The following is a 20,066-nucleotide window of genomic DNA, read 5'->3' on the forward strand; positions in this document are numbered from 1 at the left end:
ATTCATTGTGAAAAGTGTATGAAATGTTTACTTCACTAAATTTATCTAAACAGAATAAAACTGTGATGAAGAAGAAACTTCTGAACAGTTGGATTTGAAAAAGTTTCTTCTGGACTACATGTATCATTGCAACACCAGTCCCATTTGAAAGTTAAAGTATACAGGAAAGTTTTCCAATTAAGATACAAAGGAAAATTTCATTACAGATTAGGGCTGTTAACCTTAATGCATCTGTTCTTTGTTTATTTATATGCTTATTTGCTAATTTTATATGGCCACCATGCTGGTGAACTAGGACTAAAACTGATTGCCTGGAATTGGAGTAAGATAAGATGGAGGTGAGTTGTGAGAATGTGTTCCTCAAAAATGAGAAGTCAGGCATTTTTTTTTGCTGTGTCACTTGGGATGTGAATATGAGCCCTAGGACAGCAAGAGTTGTTTCTAAAATCAATCCAAAAAAAGGTCCTTTCTGTTGAAAAACCACAATTAGGTGACACCAGTTGGCATGCTATTTATTATTGGTTAAATTTGGATCTTTTTCCCACAGACATTTATGGTAACTAACAATGAAAAAAAACCAAATTGCATTCAAGAATGTTCTATATGAAGTGATAAAACTAAAAACCTTTTTTTATTCAAATTGTCCCTCATTTGTTCCAATATGAGGAAGAGTTTTTCTTCGGATCAAACCTTGTTTCAGTGCTTTAGTGTTCTCACTCAGGGCACATCACAACAGTCATTATGATTTCATGTGAATGGAAAGCCTTGGACCTTCTCCCCAGGAGCAGAAGACCTATTCTTCTATCCCCTTGGCATGACAGACAGCTATGGATAACTCTGACTATGTATGTTCTATTTAAGAACATCACAGACTATAAACCTTCCCAACCATGGCAAGAAAATCCTGAATTCAAAGCAAATTTCCCAATGGTAACAACAAGAAGTATGTCCAGCCTTGATTAGACTTATTCTTGCCTCTTTCACCCACCGGGAATGTGGGCATTGATCAAAAGACTTATATTCTATTTTGCTAATCTTAGGCAAGGAAACAAGACAAGTTGATGTTATCAGCGCCAAATCCCCAAGACTTGATTTACCCTTTCACCAGTTTTATACAGATACCACATTGCATAGGGGAGACAAAATAGTCATGATCTGAGTCCTAAAGAATTGTCACTCAGCATCCCATGCTGGACATAGCTGAATCAATTTGAAACAGTGTTCCATATTACAGCATCTAAAGGACACCTTGCCAATCGTACTGAAGCCTCTCAAGCTATTTATGAAAACTATAAGTTCTACTCCTCAAATACAATTCTCATTGAAGATCATTATATTTGGTGAATAGGCTTAGCCAGTTGAAATATGTCCCAAGGCTTTGGAAAACAGAGAAATGATGCCAATATTTCACCCACCTTGTTGAGTAACTTTAGCTGTGAAAGAGCATCTTGATTGATAATAATTCTCTGTCTTTCCAAACGGCCTAGTTGTTTACTAATTGGATATTCCCCGGAAAAAACTAACATGCTTATGATGTTCAGATCTGCTGCTACATCACCATTTTGGTCCAAGTAAACTTTAAGCAGGGAAAGATTGCAAAATTCATTCTTCTTCAGAAAGGGATGAAGCTGGAATGAAACATCCAAGAATCTTAAAAGCAGAAATTTTGGCTTCTTATCCCACATGTTCTTTTCACAATTGAATCTTTCTGCTAAAGCTGTGTAACTTGCAAATATCCTGAGCTGAGAGAACAAGTGTTATCACTATCCTCAAAAGGGAAAAAGAAAGGTTTAGCAAATTTTGACAATGATATATTGGCAAACAATATATTGATAAAATAAATAATGGATAAAATTGATAAAGAATCACAAGGGTCACAAATAAATTGAACAAACAAACAAATGCAGATATTGTTCATAAAGCCATTGAAAACAACAGGGTAATTACGAGAAAGCATGGATTTGTCAGGAAAAAAGCTGTGAGGCTGATGTTGTTCCTGGTAGACCAGCCACGAAAGATGACCAGATAAGCTAATTCTACTATATTGTAATGCTACCTTAACATAATTCTGAAAGTACAAAGTGTTCCAGTATCTCAGGGATTGCCACAAAGAACAGTGAGTCAAGCTATTCTCCAAAGCACCTGAGGGTAGAACAAGAAGCAGTTGGTGGAAACTAACCAAGGAGAGAAGCAACCTAGAACTAAGGAGAAATTTCCTGACAATGAGATCAATTAATCAGTGGAACAACTTGCCTCCAAAATTTGTGAATACTTCAACACTTAAAGTTTTTACGAAGAGATTGGACAACCATTTTTCTGAAATGGTTTAGGGTTTCCTGCTTAAGCAGGGGTTTGGACTAGAAGATTTCCAAGATCCCTTCCAACTATTCTATTCTATTCTATTCTATTCTATTCTATTCTATTCTATTCTATTCTATTCTATTCTCATATTAACTTTTTTCAGCCTAAAGATTTAGGAGAATCCTTTCTCACTTTCTTTCTGTCATATTATACAGGTGTGGTTCATTGAAAACAACAGGGTAATTTCCAGAAAGCATAGATTTGTCTAGAAGAAAGTTACCAAGCTAATGTTCTACCAGGTAGAGCAAACATAAAATGCAACCATATGAGCTAATTCCACTGTATTGTAAAGTTATATTAACAGAATCGTGCAAGTCTGAAAGTCTAGATTATAACATTAATACTGCTTAGTATCAATATATCAATATCAATATCAATATCTGTCCATCTATCTATAGCTATCTAATCTATCATATCTATCTATCTATCTATCTATCTATCTATCTATCTATCTATCTATCTATCTATCATCTATCTATCTATCGAAAGACAGAAGCTCTGACCATACTTTACTCACACAAACCTAAAAACACCAGCCTGAAGAGGGTGAGTGAGACCTTGCTGAAGGAAAATTATCCAAAAGTGATTGGATTGGTCAAACTTATTGGCCTTTTGAGACACAAAAAGGTGAATTTTGTCTCCTTTGTATTCCTTATCCAAAGAAAGTAACTTTGATGGATCATTGTCAGGACCCCATACCTGCCATGGCTGCAGCCTTTGAGTCCCCAGCCTCTCTTCTCCCTCTTTCCTTCTCCTCTTGGATATGGAAGAATACGCAGCATTCAAAGCATGGGCCAGAGTATTAAACAAAGTGTAAACATGGTGGTTATATCGGTTCCAGATCTTATTTCTTTCCACTTTGGTCTTCAGTGGAGATTTCTGAGTGCATCTTCTCCGGCCTTTGACAGAAATGAAGTCTTTTGAAAAAGAACAGTGAAGTGACTGATCTCCAAACTGCAGTTGCACAATGAGATCTGGATTGAAGGAATTGTCATTTGGTCTTTTTTCCCACTGAAAACTGTAGGTCCAAACACTATGGACATATTTTAAAAATGCTTGTCTTCTTATTTGCAATTCTCCAAAGCCTGAAATTATCCAGACTTTCTCTTCAATAGGTTCTGGCAAACTGTTAAGTGTTGAATGGAAAAGTCGAATTCTGTCCCAAAGGGAAAAATAATCTATGAAGTGAACAAAGACATTTACTTGCCTCCACTTAGAGACGGGATCCCTAAGCATTGCTGTAGTTGTAGTGGTTGACAATAGTTGTGATATAAGAATACAAATTCCATGCCTGACAAGCATAGGAGTAAAGATCCTCATGAAATTCTCTCCAAACTCTGTGTCTGATGCAAAGAGACCAATCAAGGTCCATCTGAAATGGAGGAGGAGTTGGACAATTCCTGGGTAGAGAATCCCTAATTTGGGGAGCATCTGGTAGAAAAAAGGAAATTGACTTTTATCACTCAGAGCTTCTGAAGCAATTGAACAGATCTGAAAAACAGTGAAGTATGCTGTATTTAGGGTCAGTTATTAACTTTTGATACATTCAACTTGTTTTGTCATGCACATAGTAGAATACTGCTTTGTTGATTACCTGGTAGACCATATCAAAATACAGAATATTAAACACAGAACATTAGCAAGACCAGGAAAAATACAACACAAGAAACAAATTAAATAAGAATCAGAATAAAGAATGCAAATCATATTTCTACATCACCTCTACATTTTTTAACAATCAGACCCATATTTACAGATTTCAGCTGAACCGTTTTGTTCAAGTAAAGAGTTAATTTGTATGTAAGTTTTAAATTCTGTCCACAGAGGAAATATGTTGTTGTCTTGATATAAGCATTGCAATAGGACTTTCATTTAACCCATAACCACAGACCTGCAGTCATAGTGACTGCAACAGTTTTCCAAAATGTTCGGAACACCCCTATTTTTAGAAATGGACCATTTCAGTTGTGAATAGCTTTTATTTTCCCACCAGTAAGAGTGTATGTAGCATCACATTTGCACCAGTTATTTGGTGTTTTCTGTAGCGGCATTTGAATTTGAATTTCAGTCATTTTGGCCGCAGATCTTGTTAACATTTTTTAAAATAATGTCAGGTCCAGGTTTTCTGCCAAAAGTGTCGGATTTGGTGATCCAAACTTTGAAGAAACTGTTCTAAAATGGTATGGAGAGGCCGAGAGTGATCTGAGTGAAGTGGAATCAGATTGTGATGAAAATTTTGTAATGGATGATGAAGAACCCTCTGCTGCCGCTGATTCTGACATCAGCAATGAGGAAGCTCCCAATGAAATTGATGACCAGGTACAATCTACGTTGTGCAATAATTTATATGGCAAGAACAAATTCAAATGGTCTTCTGCACCTTTTAGAAACAATAGATCCAGAACCGCTAGTCACAATATTGTTGTGCAACTACCTGGACTACGGCCAGCAGCTAGAAATCTCAGAAATTCACCTACTTCTGCTCAATATCAGAGCACTGGCAAATCTTGGCTTTATATAATACAGTAAATGGGGCTAAATAAATAGGATAGCTACATTTTTTTTTAAAAAAAATATCTAATTGGTAATTTCCCTTATGCCCTGGATCTAAATGAGCTCCTTTGATGAGGAGGGAGCCAAGTTCCAGTCTCATAAAAAAATACAACTAGATAAGGAATGGGGTTACTTGCTCTATTGTCTTATACCATCAAATAGCCATGACTGGCTATCATGTTATTTTCCAAAGACCAGTTTGATTTATTAATAACTATTAATAAGGGATTTTATAGGGATAGTAAAACTTGGGTTTCCCCTGACTGATATATTGTGTCATTAGATGGTACATGACAAAGCAATTGTAAATAATGTATTGTCTGAGTTTAGAACCTTCTTATTCTTTGTACTTCTTTATAGATATACTCTGTATCTTTCCACTCTGAATTCTACTCAAGAGGAACAGGATATTGTTTTAGCCATATTAATCATTTGACTAATCAGGCTGAATTTTATCATCTTTCTCATTAATTTTTATGTATGCAAACTATGATGGCAGAGAGGGATATTTCTTGAATAGATCAGCCAGTAAAAAAATAATTTCCACAAGACTTTTATTATGAATTTGATCATAAACCTATTAGCAAAAGTAATAGTGACTTGACTAGACCAGACTAGACTAGACTAGACTAGACTAGACTAGACTACTTTATTGACCAAGTGTGATTGAACACACAAGGAATTTGTCTCTGGTACAGAAACTCTCAATTTATGTATAAACAACAAGATTTTCAATTTTTCAATTTAATAAAATTTGTATGCCGCCCACTCCCTTGGGACTCTGGGTGGCTTACAGACAGATAAAAAAGCATTTAAAAATTTAAAGTAAAAAATACAATTGTTAAAATTACACAACATCCATTCAGTATAAGTGGGGCTGGACATTGATCAACAGCCCCAGGCCTGCCGGAACAGCCAGGTCTTAGTGGCTTTAAGGAAGGCCGGGAGAGTGGTAAGGGTCCGGATCTCTACGGATAGATCATTCCACAGGGCCGGCACAGCTACAGAGAAGGTCCTTCTCTGGGGGGCCGCCAGCCGGCATTGTCCAGTCGACAGCACCCGGAGGAGGCCCAACCTGTGAGATCTTGTTGGTCATTGGGAGGTATGTGGCAGGAGGCAGTCTCTCAGGTAGCCAGGTCCTAAACCATGTAGCGCTTTAAAAGTAATGACTAGCACCTTGAAGCGCGTTTGGAGACCAATAGGGAGCCAGTGCAACTCACGGAGGATGGGTGTAACATGGGTGTATCTAGGTACACCCAGTATCGCTCGCGCGGATGCATTCTGGACCAACTGCAGTCTTTGAACACTCTTCAGGGGCAGCCCCATGTAGAGTGCATTACAGTAATCCAGACTTGAGGTGACGAGGGCATGAATGACCATTCGAAGTGCCTCCAGGTCCAGATAGGGCTGCAACTGGTGCACCAGGCGAACCTGGGCAAAAGCCCCCCTGGTCACAGCTGACAGATGGTGTTCTAATGTCAGCTGCGGGTCCAGGAGGACACCCAAATTGCGGGCCTTCTCTGAGGGGTGTATAATTTCACCCCCCAGGCTAAGAGGTGGAATGTCTGGACTATCCTTGGGAGGCAACATCAATAGCTACTCGGTCTTGTCTGGATTGAGTGCAAGCTTGTTTGCTTCCATCCAGACTCTGACAGCCTCCAGGCACTGGCACATCACTTCCACTGCTTCGCTGAGTTGGCACGGGGCGGACAGATACAATTGAGTATTGCCCACATACTGATGATATTTGATCACGTGCCAGTGTATGATCTCACCCAGCGGCTTCATGTAGATATTAAATAGGAGGGGGGACAGGACTGAACTCTGCGGCACTCCATATTTGAGGGCCTAGGGGTCGATCTCTGTCCTCCAACCAACACCGACTGCGACCGAGAGGTAGGAGGAGAACCACTGTAAGACGGTGCCGCCCACTCCCACTTCCCGTAACCGCCGCAGAAGGATACCATGATTGATGGTATCGAAGGCCGCTGAGAGGTCAAGAAGCACTAGGATAGAGGAATGTTCTCTATCCCTGGCCCGCCAGAGATCATCGATCAGCGCGACCAAAGCAGTTTTGGTGCTGTAACCAGGCCTGAAACCCGACTGAAAGGGATCCAGATAATCTGCTTCATAATAATATAATTCAAGATAATATAATCAATTTACATACAAATTACATGTACATACAAATAAGTGTACATACAAACATAAGATAATCATAAGATAGCAAAAGGAGAAGTTGGTAAGAAAGATGATGATGATGATGATGATGATGATAATAATAATAATAATAATAATAATAATAATAATAATAATAATAATAATAATAATAATAATAATAAACATCTTGCCAGTAGAGCAAAAAGGCAACAAAAGAAGGAGCAGGGGCACAAAAGATCAGCTTCTAATTGATAAAATAATATTAGAAAATTGTAAGAACAGAAAAACGAACTTGAATATGGTCTGGATTGATTACAAAAAGGCATTTGACTCACTGCCACATAGTTGGATCATAAAATGCTTAGAAACAACTGGCATTAGCAAAAATATTACATCCTTTACTGAAAAGGCGATGAAACAATGGAGAACTGACTTGGCAGTAGGGAATGAGATCTACGGAATGGTTAATATCAAGCGAGGAATTTTCCAGGGTGACTCACTTTCACCTCTTCTCTTCATCATCGCAATGATCCCACTATCAGTAATCTTAAAAAAAATGAAATTAGGCTACCAAACAGCCAAAGAAGCTGAAAAAATTTCACATTTACTATATATGGATGATTTGAAACTCTATGGAAAGTCAGAAATAGAAATCCAATCATTGACAAACACAGTCCGAGTATTCAGCACCGATATTTCAATGCAGTTTGGCATGGAAAAATGTGCCACTGTATCCATAAAAAGGGGCAAAATCACTGCATGTGAGGGAATTGAAATGCCCAATGGCCAATTAATTAAATGCAATGAAAATGAAGCCTACAAATACTTAGGCATTCTGCAATTGGATAACATCAAGCATGGAGGAGTAAAAACTATTGTCAGGCGAGAGTACACCAACAGAGTTAGGAAAATTTTTAAATCTAAATTGAATGGTGGAAATACAATCAAGGCCATAAATACCTGGGCAATACCAGTTATAAGATACACAGCTGGTATAGTTAACTGGACACAAGCTGATTTGGACCTTTTGGACCGAAAAACCAGGAAACTAATGACAATGCACTACAGTTTACATCCACGTGGTGATACTGATAGACTGTACCTGCCCCGAAAATCAGGTGGCAGAGGATTATTACAAGTGAAGCAAACAGTTGAAGAAGAAAAACATGGATTGGCTGATTATTTAAAAGAAAGTCAAGAACTTCTATTAATCGAAGTAAAGAACAAAAATCTACTGAAGGCCCAACAGACGAAACAAGAATACAGAAAAGATGTGATAAAATCAAGAATGGAGAGTTGGCAGAACAAAGCACTGCATGGCCAATTTCTGGAAAAAATAAAAGATAAAGTGGACAGTGAACAAACTTGGTTATGGTTAACAACAGGTACATTAAAGAAAGAAACAGAGTCACTAATCCTGGCTGCGCAAGAACAAGCTATCCGCACAAATGCCATTAAGGCCAAAATAGAAAAATCCTCTGATGATGCCAAATGCAGACTTTGCAAAGAAGCTGATGAAACTGTTGATCACATACTCAGCTGCTGTAAAAAAATTGCGCAGACTGATTATAAATTGCGGCACAATTCAGTAGCACAAATGATCCATTGGAATTTGTGCAAAAATTATAATATTAAAAGAGCAACAAACTGGTGGGAACATCAGCCTGAAAAAGTCACCGAAAATCAGATGGTCAAGATCTTGTGGGATTTCCGTATACAAACCGACAAAATACTCGTGCATAATACACCAGACATCACACTGGTTGAGAAAAATAAGGTCACAATCATAGACATCGCAATACCAGGTGATAGCAGGGTCGCCGAGAAGGAACATGAAAAAATAGCAAAATACCAGGACTTAAAAATCGAAATTCAACGACTATGGCACAAACCAGCAGTGATAATTCCAGTGGTAATTGGCACATTGGGTGCTATTCCAAAAGCACTGGAATTACATTTAAAACAGTTAAAAATTGACAAAATCACCATCAGTCAAATGCAAAAAGCCGCACTGCTTGGATCTGCACGCATATTACGAAAATACGTTACGACGTCCTAGGCCCCTGGGTGGGGCCCGACTAGTAACCAATGCCAAATCCGGCGAAACAACTGGCCGCTGTGATACAATTGTATAATAATAATGTCATACAACATGAGTAAATATTCTTAGACATAAGACAGTGCTGTGTTAATTAGGTATTCAAATAGAGTGATGGCATGAGGGGGGGAAACTGTATTGGCATTCAATGCCCTATAGCAGCATTCTGAGGGGAGGAATTTATGTCCAGGATATGAGGGGTCTGTAGATATTTTCTCAGCCCTTTTTCTCACTCATTGGAATCTGACTCAATCCTCAATGAAAGGCAGGGTGGTTGAAATTGTTTTTTCTGCAGTCATAACTATCCATTGGAATCTGTCCTGCCCTGTTTAGTTGCTGTACTGAACAGTTATAGATGTACAAATGACAGGCTTGATAAATCCTGTGTAAAATTATATCAGCAGCTCCTTAAACAATCTGAATTTCTGAGTTGATGCAGATTATAGAACCTGGAAACTAGAAGAACTCTGATGTTGATACTGTGTTGGCTAATATTGTAAGAGGTGGTAGAATAGGAGTGCTACTCCTAAAATAACTTTCATCTCTACAGTTTTAAGTGTGTTCAGCTCCAGATTGTTCCACCTGCACTACAGAGTGTATACCACCTCATAATGCTTTCCAGTACTCTCTGGATGGTTTATACAGTCAACCTATTGCCTCCAAAATCTGTGCTCTCATTTCACCAACCTTGAAAGGATGGAAGGTTGAATCAACATTGAGCTCTGTCAGGATCAAACTCTAGATTGTAGGCAGTTTGTCTTATATGTATTATATGTCTCACAAACTAAGGCATTGGGATTCTTTTCATGAATATGGTATTTGTATATCATTGAAAATATTATATGGCTAAGAAGATGTACAAACAAGAGCTTTCCATTAGTGCTTCTTTTGTACAGAATATTCTTTGATTGGACACAGTGCCTCTCCTTAGGTTCTCAAGTGTGCAGCAGAAGCTCCCAAAGCAATGGGGATTGTGTCATGAGATGATGTGATTGCTTTTATGTGTCCCCCTTCCCAATGTCAAACCCATCACTAGACAACATAACTAGAGTGATCATGGAGAAAACAACTCTTGAACTCCATTGAATAGATATGGTTGGATTTATTGCTTACATGTCTTACCAATCCACTCACTTTCCTAAATGGAGGGACACACATACAGACCTGTGGGACCTTGTAGGGGTCTACTATTCTTGACATCTGGATGGAGATGTCCCTGTTAGCTTCATCAATAAAAGCCAAAAGGTTGTCCTCCTTTCCACAGCTGTAGTTGGGAACATTGGCTTTGCCAGTAGAGAGCATGTCCATCAAGGCATCTGAAGTGCCAATGGAGTTCATATAGTTGTCATGGATGTTGTAGCCAAGTGTGAAATTGCGCAGGAGTTGGGAATTCTTATTGACCACTTGAATAGCAAAAATCAAGCGTACGAGTTTAGACTGATTAGAAGATATTTTACTGTAAAAAAATGTTCATTTTATCATCACCATCCTCATCAATAGCAAAATATATTTATACCATTTTATAATTTTTATTGATTAATGAAAATAAAGCATATCACTTTTGAATGTGCAGTAGATAAACTCCTATAAAATGATGTTGTAATTATCACCATCAACAAAATGAACTACATACTTTTTTTCAGTCTTATACACTTTGTCTCTTTTTTTAAAAAAAACATATTTTTATTTCCATTTTCATAACATACTCTGGTTTCTCTTCAGATCGTATAAATCTTTCGCCTTTTATACACTTTGTCTCTTGAAGCCTTCAAAGTCTTATGCCAATACTAAGAAATGATATTCACCCATCTCCATTTAATTTTAATGAGAGTTGATACAGTTCCTCAACTGGATTAAGAATCACAAATACACCATTCTTTGTGGCAGTGCTAATTTTCACCTGCCAATAACTAGAGTTTAAAATAATTGAATAATTAAAGTAGAACTGCCATAAAAGGGAGAGGATCTTTCCCAAAAGTCACTCAAAAAACAATTTTAAAAATAAAATGTATTTATATTAGGATCAGGAAGTAAATATCAATGAGTAGTTACATTTGAAATGAACTGGGCAGGGGAAAACTATAATAATGACTAATTTAAACAAAAGTCAATATTCAAGTCATGAATTCCAATTGAACAGGGAAAGGAAAATAATATGGAGTTCTCTCAGATTTTTTTTCTGTCCCATATTTGGATTTGAATCTATTCCCCAAAATAAGACAAAACAAGCATGGAAATAAAAATCAGGAAATTAGACAGGACAGATGTTGTGGTATAAAGAGACAATTTAATAAGGAGAACAAAATGAGAATGTTAGAATTATAACTGGAGGGAATGCAACTGCATTATCCTGAATGACTTACTAGTGAGACTGATTAGAAGGAGCTGTATTGAAAGGGAACATTATATGAGATATTTTTGTTGCAGTGATGACTACACTAATGAGATGGTCTCCTGGGCTGTAATAGCTCCATGATTTTTCTCCATCCTGGCATTCCAGAGTCAGTGGACATTTCATTCTAAGCTTCCCAGAAATTGGCTGGGACAGCAGGAGCAGCAGGAGCAGAAGCAGGAGATCCATAATTAATGGGATTTAATCAAATCCCTTTCTGTTTCAAAACAAGAGTTGAAAAATTAAAAACCTTCTCACAGTCGTTTTGCTGATTGAAACAGAGACAAACCAAGCTTCACCTGGAAAGAAAAGAGAGGTGCATTTAACAGCACAGCCCCTGCCTGTCCTAAACTTCATACATCACAGAGAGTGATCTGAAGTATTTATACTTTTCTGATGCAAGATCCCCTCCATGGAGCTTCAGTCTGATGTTTACAAGGCAGGAGAAATAGAAGGAGACATGTTAAAGAGCAGGATGTTGATAATTACAGTGAGGAGTAACTTTTTCTCTGGGGATCCTGAACTTCTTCCTTGGCTCCATTGGCAGAAAGAAAGCTGACATACAGCATGTTAGTGAAAAACTACAGATACACCCATGCAGACAATATTCTGTAGTGATTATGATCTATTCTGTCAGAAAATGATGCTGGAGGAAGACTTGTTGACTTCTGCTGTCCTTCAATATGGTATCTTTTCTCCAAAGACTGAGTAAAATCACCTAGAGCTATAAGTTTGATGCCACTCTAGACTGAGGACACTGAATATTTTTGGGTTCTATCATTGCATAAATATAGAAAAAGATATAGGACCAATAGATTTTATTTTTTTCTTTGACACAATTCCTTGAAACACCCACAAAAAACTGGTTTGAAGGGATGTCCCTTCTTCTGGTTGTGTGGATGCCCACCATGGTTGTGAGGCTCTTTGGCCTTCACATCTCTGAGATTGTGTATGATTCCCTTCCCAAGACTGCCAAGATCTTGAAAGGGGTGGTCTTTTAATTTAACCTCTGCTCAAGCAGGAGACCCTATATCAGTCTGGACAAATGGCTGTCCGATCAGGTGATGGAGCACCTACAACTTCTGAAGTTGTTCCATTGGTTAATTTTTCTCATTGTCAAAATATTTCTCCTTATTTCTAGGCTGCTTCTCTCCTTGATTACTTTCCATCCATTGCTTCTTATCCTGCCATCTGGTGCTTTGGAAAATGGGTTTTCTTTGTGGCACCCCTCAAATTTTGTAACACTGCTATGCTATACCTTAGCATGAAAATGAGAACTGGGGGATTGAGCTAGAGGGAATAGCTGGACCACCCTGATGATGATGCGCAGAGGATGAGCCATTCTTTTTGGAGCTTTTGAATCTATTCCTATTTTATGGATCTCGGTTTCTACTCTCAGTACCTGACTACAAGATCTTTTGTGGCTCTGAATTCTGGCTGTTGCTTTTGAATGCCAGGATGATGCATAAAAAGCCAAGCTCATCCATGATTTTTTTTTTCTTTTTTCCAATTGTTCTTTAGGTTTATATACATATACATATACATATACATATACATATACATATACATATACATATACATATACATATACATATACATATACATATACATATACATATACATATACATATACATATACATATACATATACATATACATATACATATACATATACATATACATATACATATACATATACACATACACATACACATACACATACACATACACATACACATACACATACACATACAAATACACATACACATACACATACACATACACATACACATACACATACACATACACATACACATACACATACACATACACATATGAAATAATTTTTATTCAACATTTTTTAAACATTAAAATCACACTTACAAATTGACTATTACATTCCCAGCTATTTTATTGGGTATCGGAGTCTGGGAAGAGACCTAAAGGTTGGCCACACAAGTGCTAGAAATACTCTGTAAAAGAAACCCAATACCACATGACATCCAGCCAAGGTATCAATCATCCCATTCATTCCCCTTGTGAAGAAAGACTCCTGGGCCATTGTTTTGCCAAGAATATACTTTGCTGGAGCTTAAATGATAAAAGAAGAAGAGCAAAGCTGGTTCTGGCATTTTCACACACACCATGTTTTTATGACATTCTTTCCCCACCATTGGCTGTGACAAAGACAGTTCTCCTCTAGGCAGCTTTTGAAGAAGGTGGGCTCTCCCTGTAGCTTCCTAGTTAAGTCTGGATAAGTGACATTTCAAGAATGTTTTCCCATCATAGATTATTTTACCATTCACATGGCGCAATACTGAAAGATTTCCATTTTGGGAATCAGAGTATCACGTGGTCTCTTTAGATAAGAGACCAATCTGATTTGAGGATAATCTCCTTTTTCTTCCCTGGATCAAGTTGCAGAGGTTGTTGAACCTTCCAAGTGCATTTTTGCAGTTGGATCATTCTTTTTATCTTATGTTCAGAAAAGGTGTTAGGAAAACAAAGTCCTGAAATTCTGAGGTCCCACAATTGTCACATGACACCTGCAGAAGTCACTGGTGTAGGCCATCCAGAGGGTTGCAACTGGAGTTCAAGTTCTTGACATACAGCTCTACTGCCTTCATCTACATTCAACAATAAGTCAGAATAAGTCAGAAAGACAGCCTATTCAAAGAGATTTAAATTTTGATACATATCTAACTTTCTTGCTTTCTTTTGGGAATCTTTTCTCCTCTGCATTTCTCTCATGTTGATATACTGGTGTTTTTTTCTTAGCATGTCCACTCTAGTTGTAGGGCAATTTTAATTATTAATTAATATATTCACTTTTGATAAGTATGTTGGATTATAATTTGATTGGTCTTAAACTCTTTGTATTTCTATTCCTTTTCTAAATAACTCTAATTGTCAAACTGATGCAAAGGAAGCATAGAAGTACAATAATAACGGCATGAAAAATGAAATGTTATGAGTCTAAAAATAGTTTCACTATTATTTCCCTACTTTTATCATTAAATGGTCCTTGGTATTTAGATTTGGCCTCAGGATGATAATATAGCATTTGGGGAGGAAGATGCAGCTCAAAAGCCCAGCAGTGGAGGCCAAGATGGAGAAGATCTGCACAACTACCATGGACTTTCCTTTGGTGCTTAGGTAGGTGGGCAGGAAGGAGACCCAAACACTACAGAAGACCAGCATGCTGAAGGTGATCATCTTGGCTTCATTAAAGGCTCCAGGCAGGTTCCTGGCTAGGAAAGCTACAGTGAAGCAAATGGCAGCTAAGAAACACATATAACCAAGAACAATATAAAACATGATAACAGAGCCTTCATTGCATTGAAGGATGATCTCTCCAGGCTGGGAGTGCATGTCAGAGTCAGGGAATGGGGGAGAAATTCCCAGCCAGAGGGCACAGATGAAAATTTGAACACCAGAGCCAGAAAGGATAATTGAGTTGGCCAAGCTCTTCCCCAGCCACCTTCTCATCTTGTTCCCTGGTTTTGAGGCCAGGAATGCCAATACCACTGTAATAGTTTTGGCCAATACAGAAGACACAGCTACTGAGAAGACAATGCTGAACACTGCTTGTCGGAGAAGGCAGGTGACTTTCCTTGGTTGACCAATGAAGAGTAAAGGAGACAAAAAACAAAGTTGGAGGGAGATCAGGAGGATGTAAGAGAGGTCCCGGTTGTTGGCTTTGACAATGGGAGTTTCTCGGTATTTAAGGAATATGGCTAAAACAAAGCCTGTGGTTAGGAACAAGAGTAGAGCAAAGGAGACAAGGATAATGTTCAGATGTTCTTTATAGGACAGGAAGGTTATTCTTTTGGGGAAACACTGGACTTTATTCTCACTTGGATATTGATCATCTGGACATTTGATGCACTTTTCAGTGTCTGAAAAAATAGAAAGTGATATTTCTTTTATAATCTCTCCTTTCACATTGCAAAAAAAGACCTTCCTGGATTAATAGCTTTTAACAAGAGATAGTAAAGCCTTAATAAATAGTATATACCCATATATGAGCTCCACAAAGCTATAAAAGGAGTCCCACAAAGATATAAAATGGATATTATGCAAGTATGTGTCAGGTATGCCTCCTTCAATATCCAAGAAAGAAAAACCTCAACTCCATTACTAGATATGAAGTGAAAGCAGCAAAAAGGAAAGCAAGGTCTGAGCCAGAAAGGCAGGAACATGTACATATCAAACGTTTACAGAGCCCCCCCAATCTCCCAACCCAGTGTCCAATCTGCAACTCCCTAAGGTGTCATGTGGGGTGCATATTCACACAGCCTCATCAAGTTGGTACACGAGACAGTTGGCCTTGACCAAGTCCAAACATCAGCCACCAGCATGCACAGAAGATGGTGAGAACAAGACTCCTCCAGTACAATATAATTCCCTTCCCCAATATCATGCCCCCACCCTCCCTGTTTCTATGGGAGCCGATAGTAAGTAAGCGTAGCAGAGGCTGACATCTGGCCCTCCTTCTGAAAGGACAATATCCTTGGGAAAAATAACAATAAAACAAAACAACAATAATAACCAATAACATATATCAACTTTAGGGCTTATCAGGATACTTGGTATAGAATTTCAGTAGAGGTCTGGGAGCTCTAACATCAGATTTGTTCACCCACTCAGCCTGGAAAGGGGGGAAATGTTTCCAAACATTGGATGCAACCTCTATGTTTCCTGGAATCCAAGATTTCTTTAACTTCAAAATGTTGCTCTTCTTCAATCAGGAGGGGAACAGGGGGTGAGGGTTGGGGTGGACACATAGCAGAAGTCTGTTCCAGTTTAAGTAAGTTTACATGAAACTCAGGATAAATCCTTCTAAGGCCCTTTGGGAGTTCCAATTTTACTGTTACAAGATTTATAATTTTGACAATGGGAAATGGATCCACATATTTCAGACCCAATTTCTTCGATTTCTGGGTGGTTTGCAGAAGTTTAGTGGACAAAAATACACTACCCCCAACCTGGTACTCTTTTGGTTTCGCTCTTTTTTGTCAGCTTTTTTTTGTGTGTTGGTGAGTGCATATAAGGCCTTGTGGGTCATCGGCCAAAACCATTGAAGTTGATCACTCCACTCGGACAAGGACAAAATTTGTAGTTTCTCTTGAGGCAATTCAGGAATGGGCAAAAAGCCTTGTCCAAACACAATTTTAAAAGGGGTCATTCTGTTACTGCTATGTACTGAATTATATGCCACCTCTGCATGTGGCAAAAGGTCAGCTCAATTATCCTGTTGATAATTGACATAACACCTAAGGTATTGCTCCAGAACAGAGTTAGTCCTCTCACAAGCCCCATTAGTCTGCGGATGGTGGGCAGAGCTTAGTCCCTGGGTGGAGCCTATAAATTTCAGGAACTCTTTCCAAAAGAGGGAGGTGAATTGAACCCCTCTGTCTGAAATAATGCGTTCAGGAACTCCATGTAACCTATACACATGTAAAATAAACAATTTAGCTAGCGACTTTGCTGATAGGATCTTGGAACAAGATACAAAGTGGACCTGTTTGGAGAACAGATCGATGATCACCCAAATCACGGTATTTCCAAAATTTTCTGGTAGCTCAACAATAAAATCTATTGATATGGGAAGGCAGGACTGATGTCGCTACAACACGAAATGCAATCTTGGGGCTCCAGGATTGCTGTTGATATCTCTGTTGCTGGACAGTCCTTTTGGACCTAAACCACCCCTAAGAGATGGTGATATAGAAGGGCACGTCCTGCTGATCTCAGGGACATCGCAAAGCCCCTGATCGATCCAGGAGAAGCTCTTTCCTCCGGGTGCAAGAGAAGCAGCCATTGAGGCTGCACAAGATTGGGACAGACCCCTGAAATGGAAGCATAGCAGGAGAGAGAGTGTGTCAAAATTGGTGAGATAAATTTTACTATTGGAGAAGAGAACACTCAAAAAGATTTAGAGAAAAAATTAAAATTGAAGACAGAAGAGAGTAAGTGGTGGATTAAGCCTGTATTAAAATTAGAGTGTTATCTTTTTTTCCTTAACTTCATTTTTCTTTTTTGGATGGAATTCTTACAAATGCCTCTTACTTTTTAAATTGGTCTCTTTCTTCCTTCTTCTTCTATTTTTCCTCACTTTTTGTATTTGTGGAGCAAGAATCTCTTTTTGGTAATATACGGATGGATTTTCCCTTTAAAAAATATTTCTCTGAAGCTTGGAACAAAGAAAAGGCTAAAAGCAGGACTAAAAGATGTAACACTGCCACCTAGAGGCTGGAGGCTTGGAAACACTAATTCCTAGGAACATTTGATTTATATTTTATATCTCAAAGTCCTTGAATTTGTTTACTGAAAGGAACAGTGGGAAGAGCATGATTTGTTTATACAGGTGCTGTTTTGGAGTATTATCAGTAGCTGGACTGGAGTAAAGAGAAAGCCTGGACTTGAAAGATTATAGTGAATTTGTTTGAAATTTAACAATAAGCCTTGGATGGTTAAGTGGCAGTGCTTACAACCTGGAAAAATTGCACAACATGAAGAAAAGGAATTAACTTTGCAAATAATTATGTTAGAAATTCAAAAAGTTCTAACAAGCACAGAGAAAATTGATAAGAGATTTGAGATTATAGAACAAGAAATAGAAAGAATGGAGTTAAGAGTTGAGAATATTTACAAAACAATGATGAAATTTGAGGACAGAGTTCAAAAAACTGCAGAAAAATATGAACATGTGATAAGAAAATTGTTGACATTGACAGCAAACTGAGAGTGGAGGGAAATGATATGTGAGAATTACTGAAAAGAGAGATCGATGAACTTGAACTCTATCCCAGACTTCAAAATATAGATAAACAAAGAAGAGAAAATTTGGCAGAAACAATGAGAGTAATTTTGGCAGAAGCACCAGTGATAACCAAAGGCAAGATGATAGAAGGAACAGATGGAGGGTTTCAAATCTCTAATTGAATCCTAACCCTAACTTCATCCTCCAAGATCTTTTTCCTACTTATCCCATAAAGAAATTTGACAAGTTAAAAATAATCAACAAAATAATCAAGCTTATATGTGCTTCCTGTAACAGGCACATTGATCAAAATGCTACATATGAATCTAGTACTCTTTTCTGTGGTGTCACTTACCTTCTTGATTGGAGATGGTCCCGTCCGGACAAGGAACACAGTCGTAACAGCAAACTGGCTCTCCTTCCCAAGTCTGTTTGAAAAAGCCAGGATGACAGTTTTCTACACATTTGGACCGAGGCAGAGACTAAGGAGAAAAACAACAAACACTGAAGAAAATTGTCAGAGTATATTTATAGATTGAAATAGGCATCAAGGTCAGCCAATGGGGACTGTTTGAAAACTAAAATATAATTTTCTGGAGATAACTAGGAGTCTGGGTGTGGTTTAGTACTATGAGTCTGTGCTAAGCTCAAAACTAGTCTGAGCTTTGAACTGAAACTGAAAACTGTTCTCTCCTCTGCCTCTGTTTACTCTCTACCACCTTGGAAGAACCTGCTGTTGGTATTGTATATATGACTTATGTGTTATTATGTATGTAAAGAGAAGTTAATCCTGCTGAATCAGTTACCTGTGTGTGCTTTCTGGATTTGATTGCTGCAACAAACTCTGACAAAAATATGTTAGCATCTATGAAAAATGGTCCTCAAAAGTAACATTAGCTAAGTAGGCTACTGGATTTCCTTTGCAATCTCTAACAAGTTCCAAATGGTTTCAGGATATATAACTACCAACAGATTTCTCATTTTTTTCTGCCCTTTTACTTCTGGCATATTTCATTGCAAGAAAGGAGTTTTCTACTTAATAAATTCTAAAAAGATGGAATTGAGAAAAGATTTAAGCATTAAGTGAAAACCAGTGGGCTTCTCCCTGTGGCTGTATTAACTCATTCATTCATTTATTCTTCATTCATCCACCGATTTGCCTGAAGTGGTGTAGAGATTCCTGCCTAGGCAGGGGGTTGGACTAGAAGACCTACAAGGTCCCTTCCAACTTTGTTATTCTATTCTATTCTATTTAAACTTTGATAATGATTGATCTATCCATTAGCTATATTCAATATATTCAATTTTAGAATATTTTTGTCTAAGATATATATTATATTTTTGTTCTATTAGATTTATTAAACTAGAATAAACCATGATGAAGAAAAAAACTTCTGATCAGTAGCATATGGAAATGTTGCTTCATGAATACATAAAACATTGGAAAACCACTCCCTTTTGAAAGTAGTCCAAAACTGTCTTAACATTTAAGATCCAATGACAGTGTCCTTACAACTAAGCACTGTCAATCTTGGGTCCTGGTGAACAGAATTGCCTTCTTCTTTGCTATTTGAAAAGAAGAAAGCCCACTAAATCCAAGGCTATCAGCACGACTGGACAGCCTCTCTTACCAATTTTATGGAGATACTTCGATGCAGAGGAGACAAAAAAGACCATGAGTTGTGTCCTAAAGAATAATCACCCATAATCTCATTTTAAATGTAGCTGAATCGGCT

At 37.9% G+C, this 20,066-nt stretch overlaps 1 protein-coding gene across 1 annotated transcript in view; it reads left to right on the forward strand.

Annotated features, from left to right (window-relative positions):
- The first annotated feature begins 332 nt into the window (after positions 1–332).
- Positions 333–20,066, forward strand: part of LOC148047061 (vomeronasal type-2 receptor 26-like) — a 93,887-nt gene continuing 74,153 nt past the window's right edge. The window contains exons 1-4 of the mRNA XM_087707715.1: positions 333–338; positions 862–943; positions 1,235–1,340; positions 4,482–4,680. Coding sequence (XP_087563841.1) covers positions 333–338; positions 862–943; positions 1,235–1,340; positions 4,482–4,680 — 393 coding nt within the window. The remainder of the gene's footprint in view (positions 339–861; positions 944–1,234; positions 1,341–4,481; positions 4,681–20,066) is intronic.

Source organism: Thamnophis sirtalis, unplaced genomic scaffold (assembly GCF_051295495.1).
Source record: "Thamnophis sirtalis isolate CommonGarterSnake01/CBP01778 unplaced genomic scaffold, rThaSir2_p1.2 scaffold_3, whole genome shotgun sequence".
Taxonomy (NCBI): domain Eukaryota; kingdom Metazoa; phylum Chordata; class Lepidosauria; order Squamata; family Natricidae; genus Thamnophis; species Thamnophis sirtalis.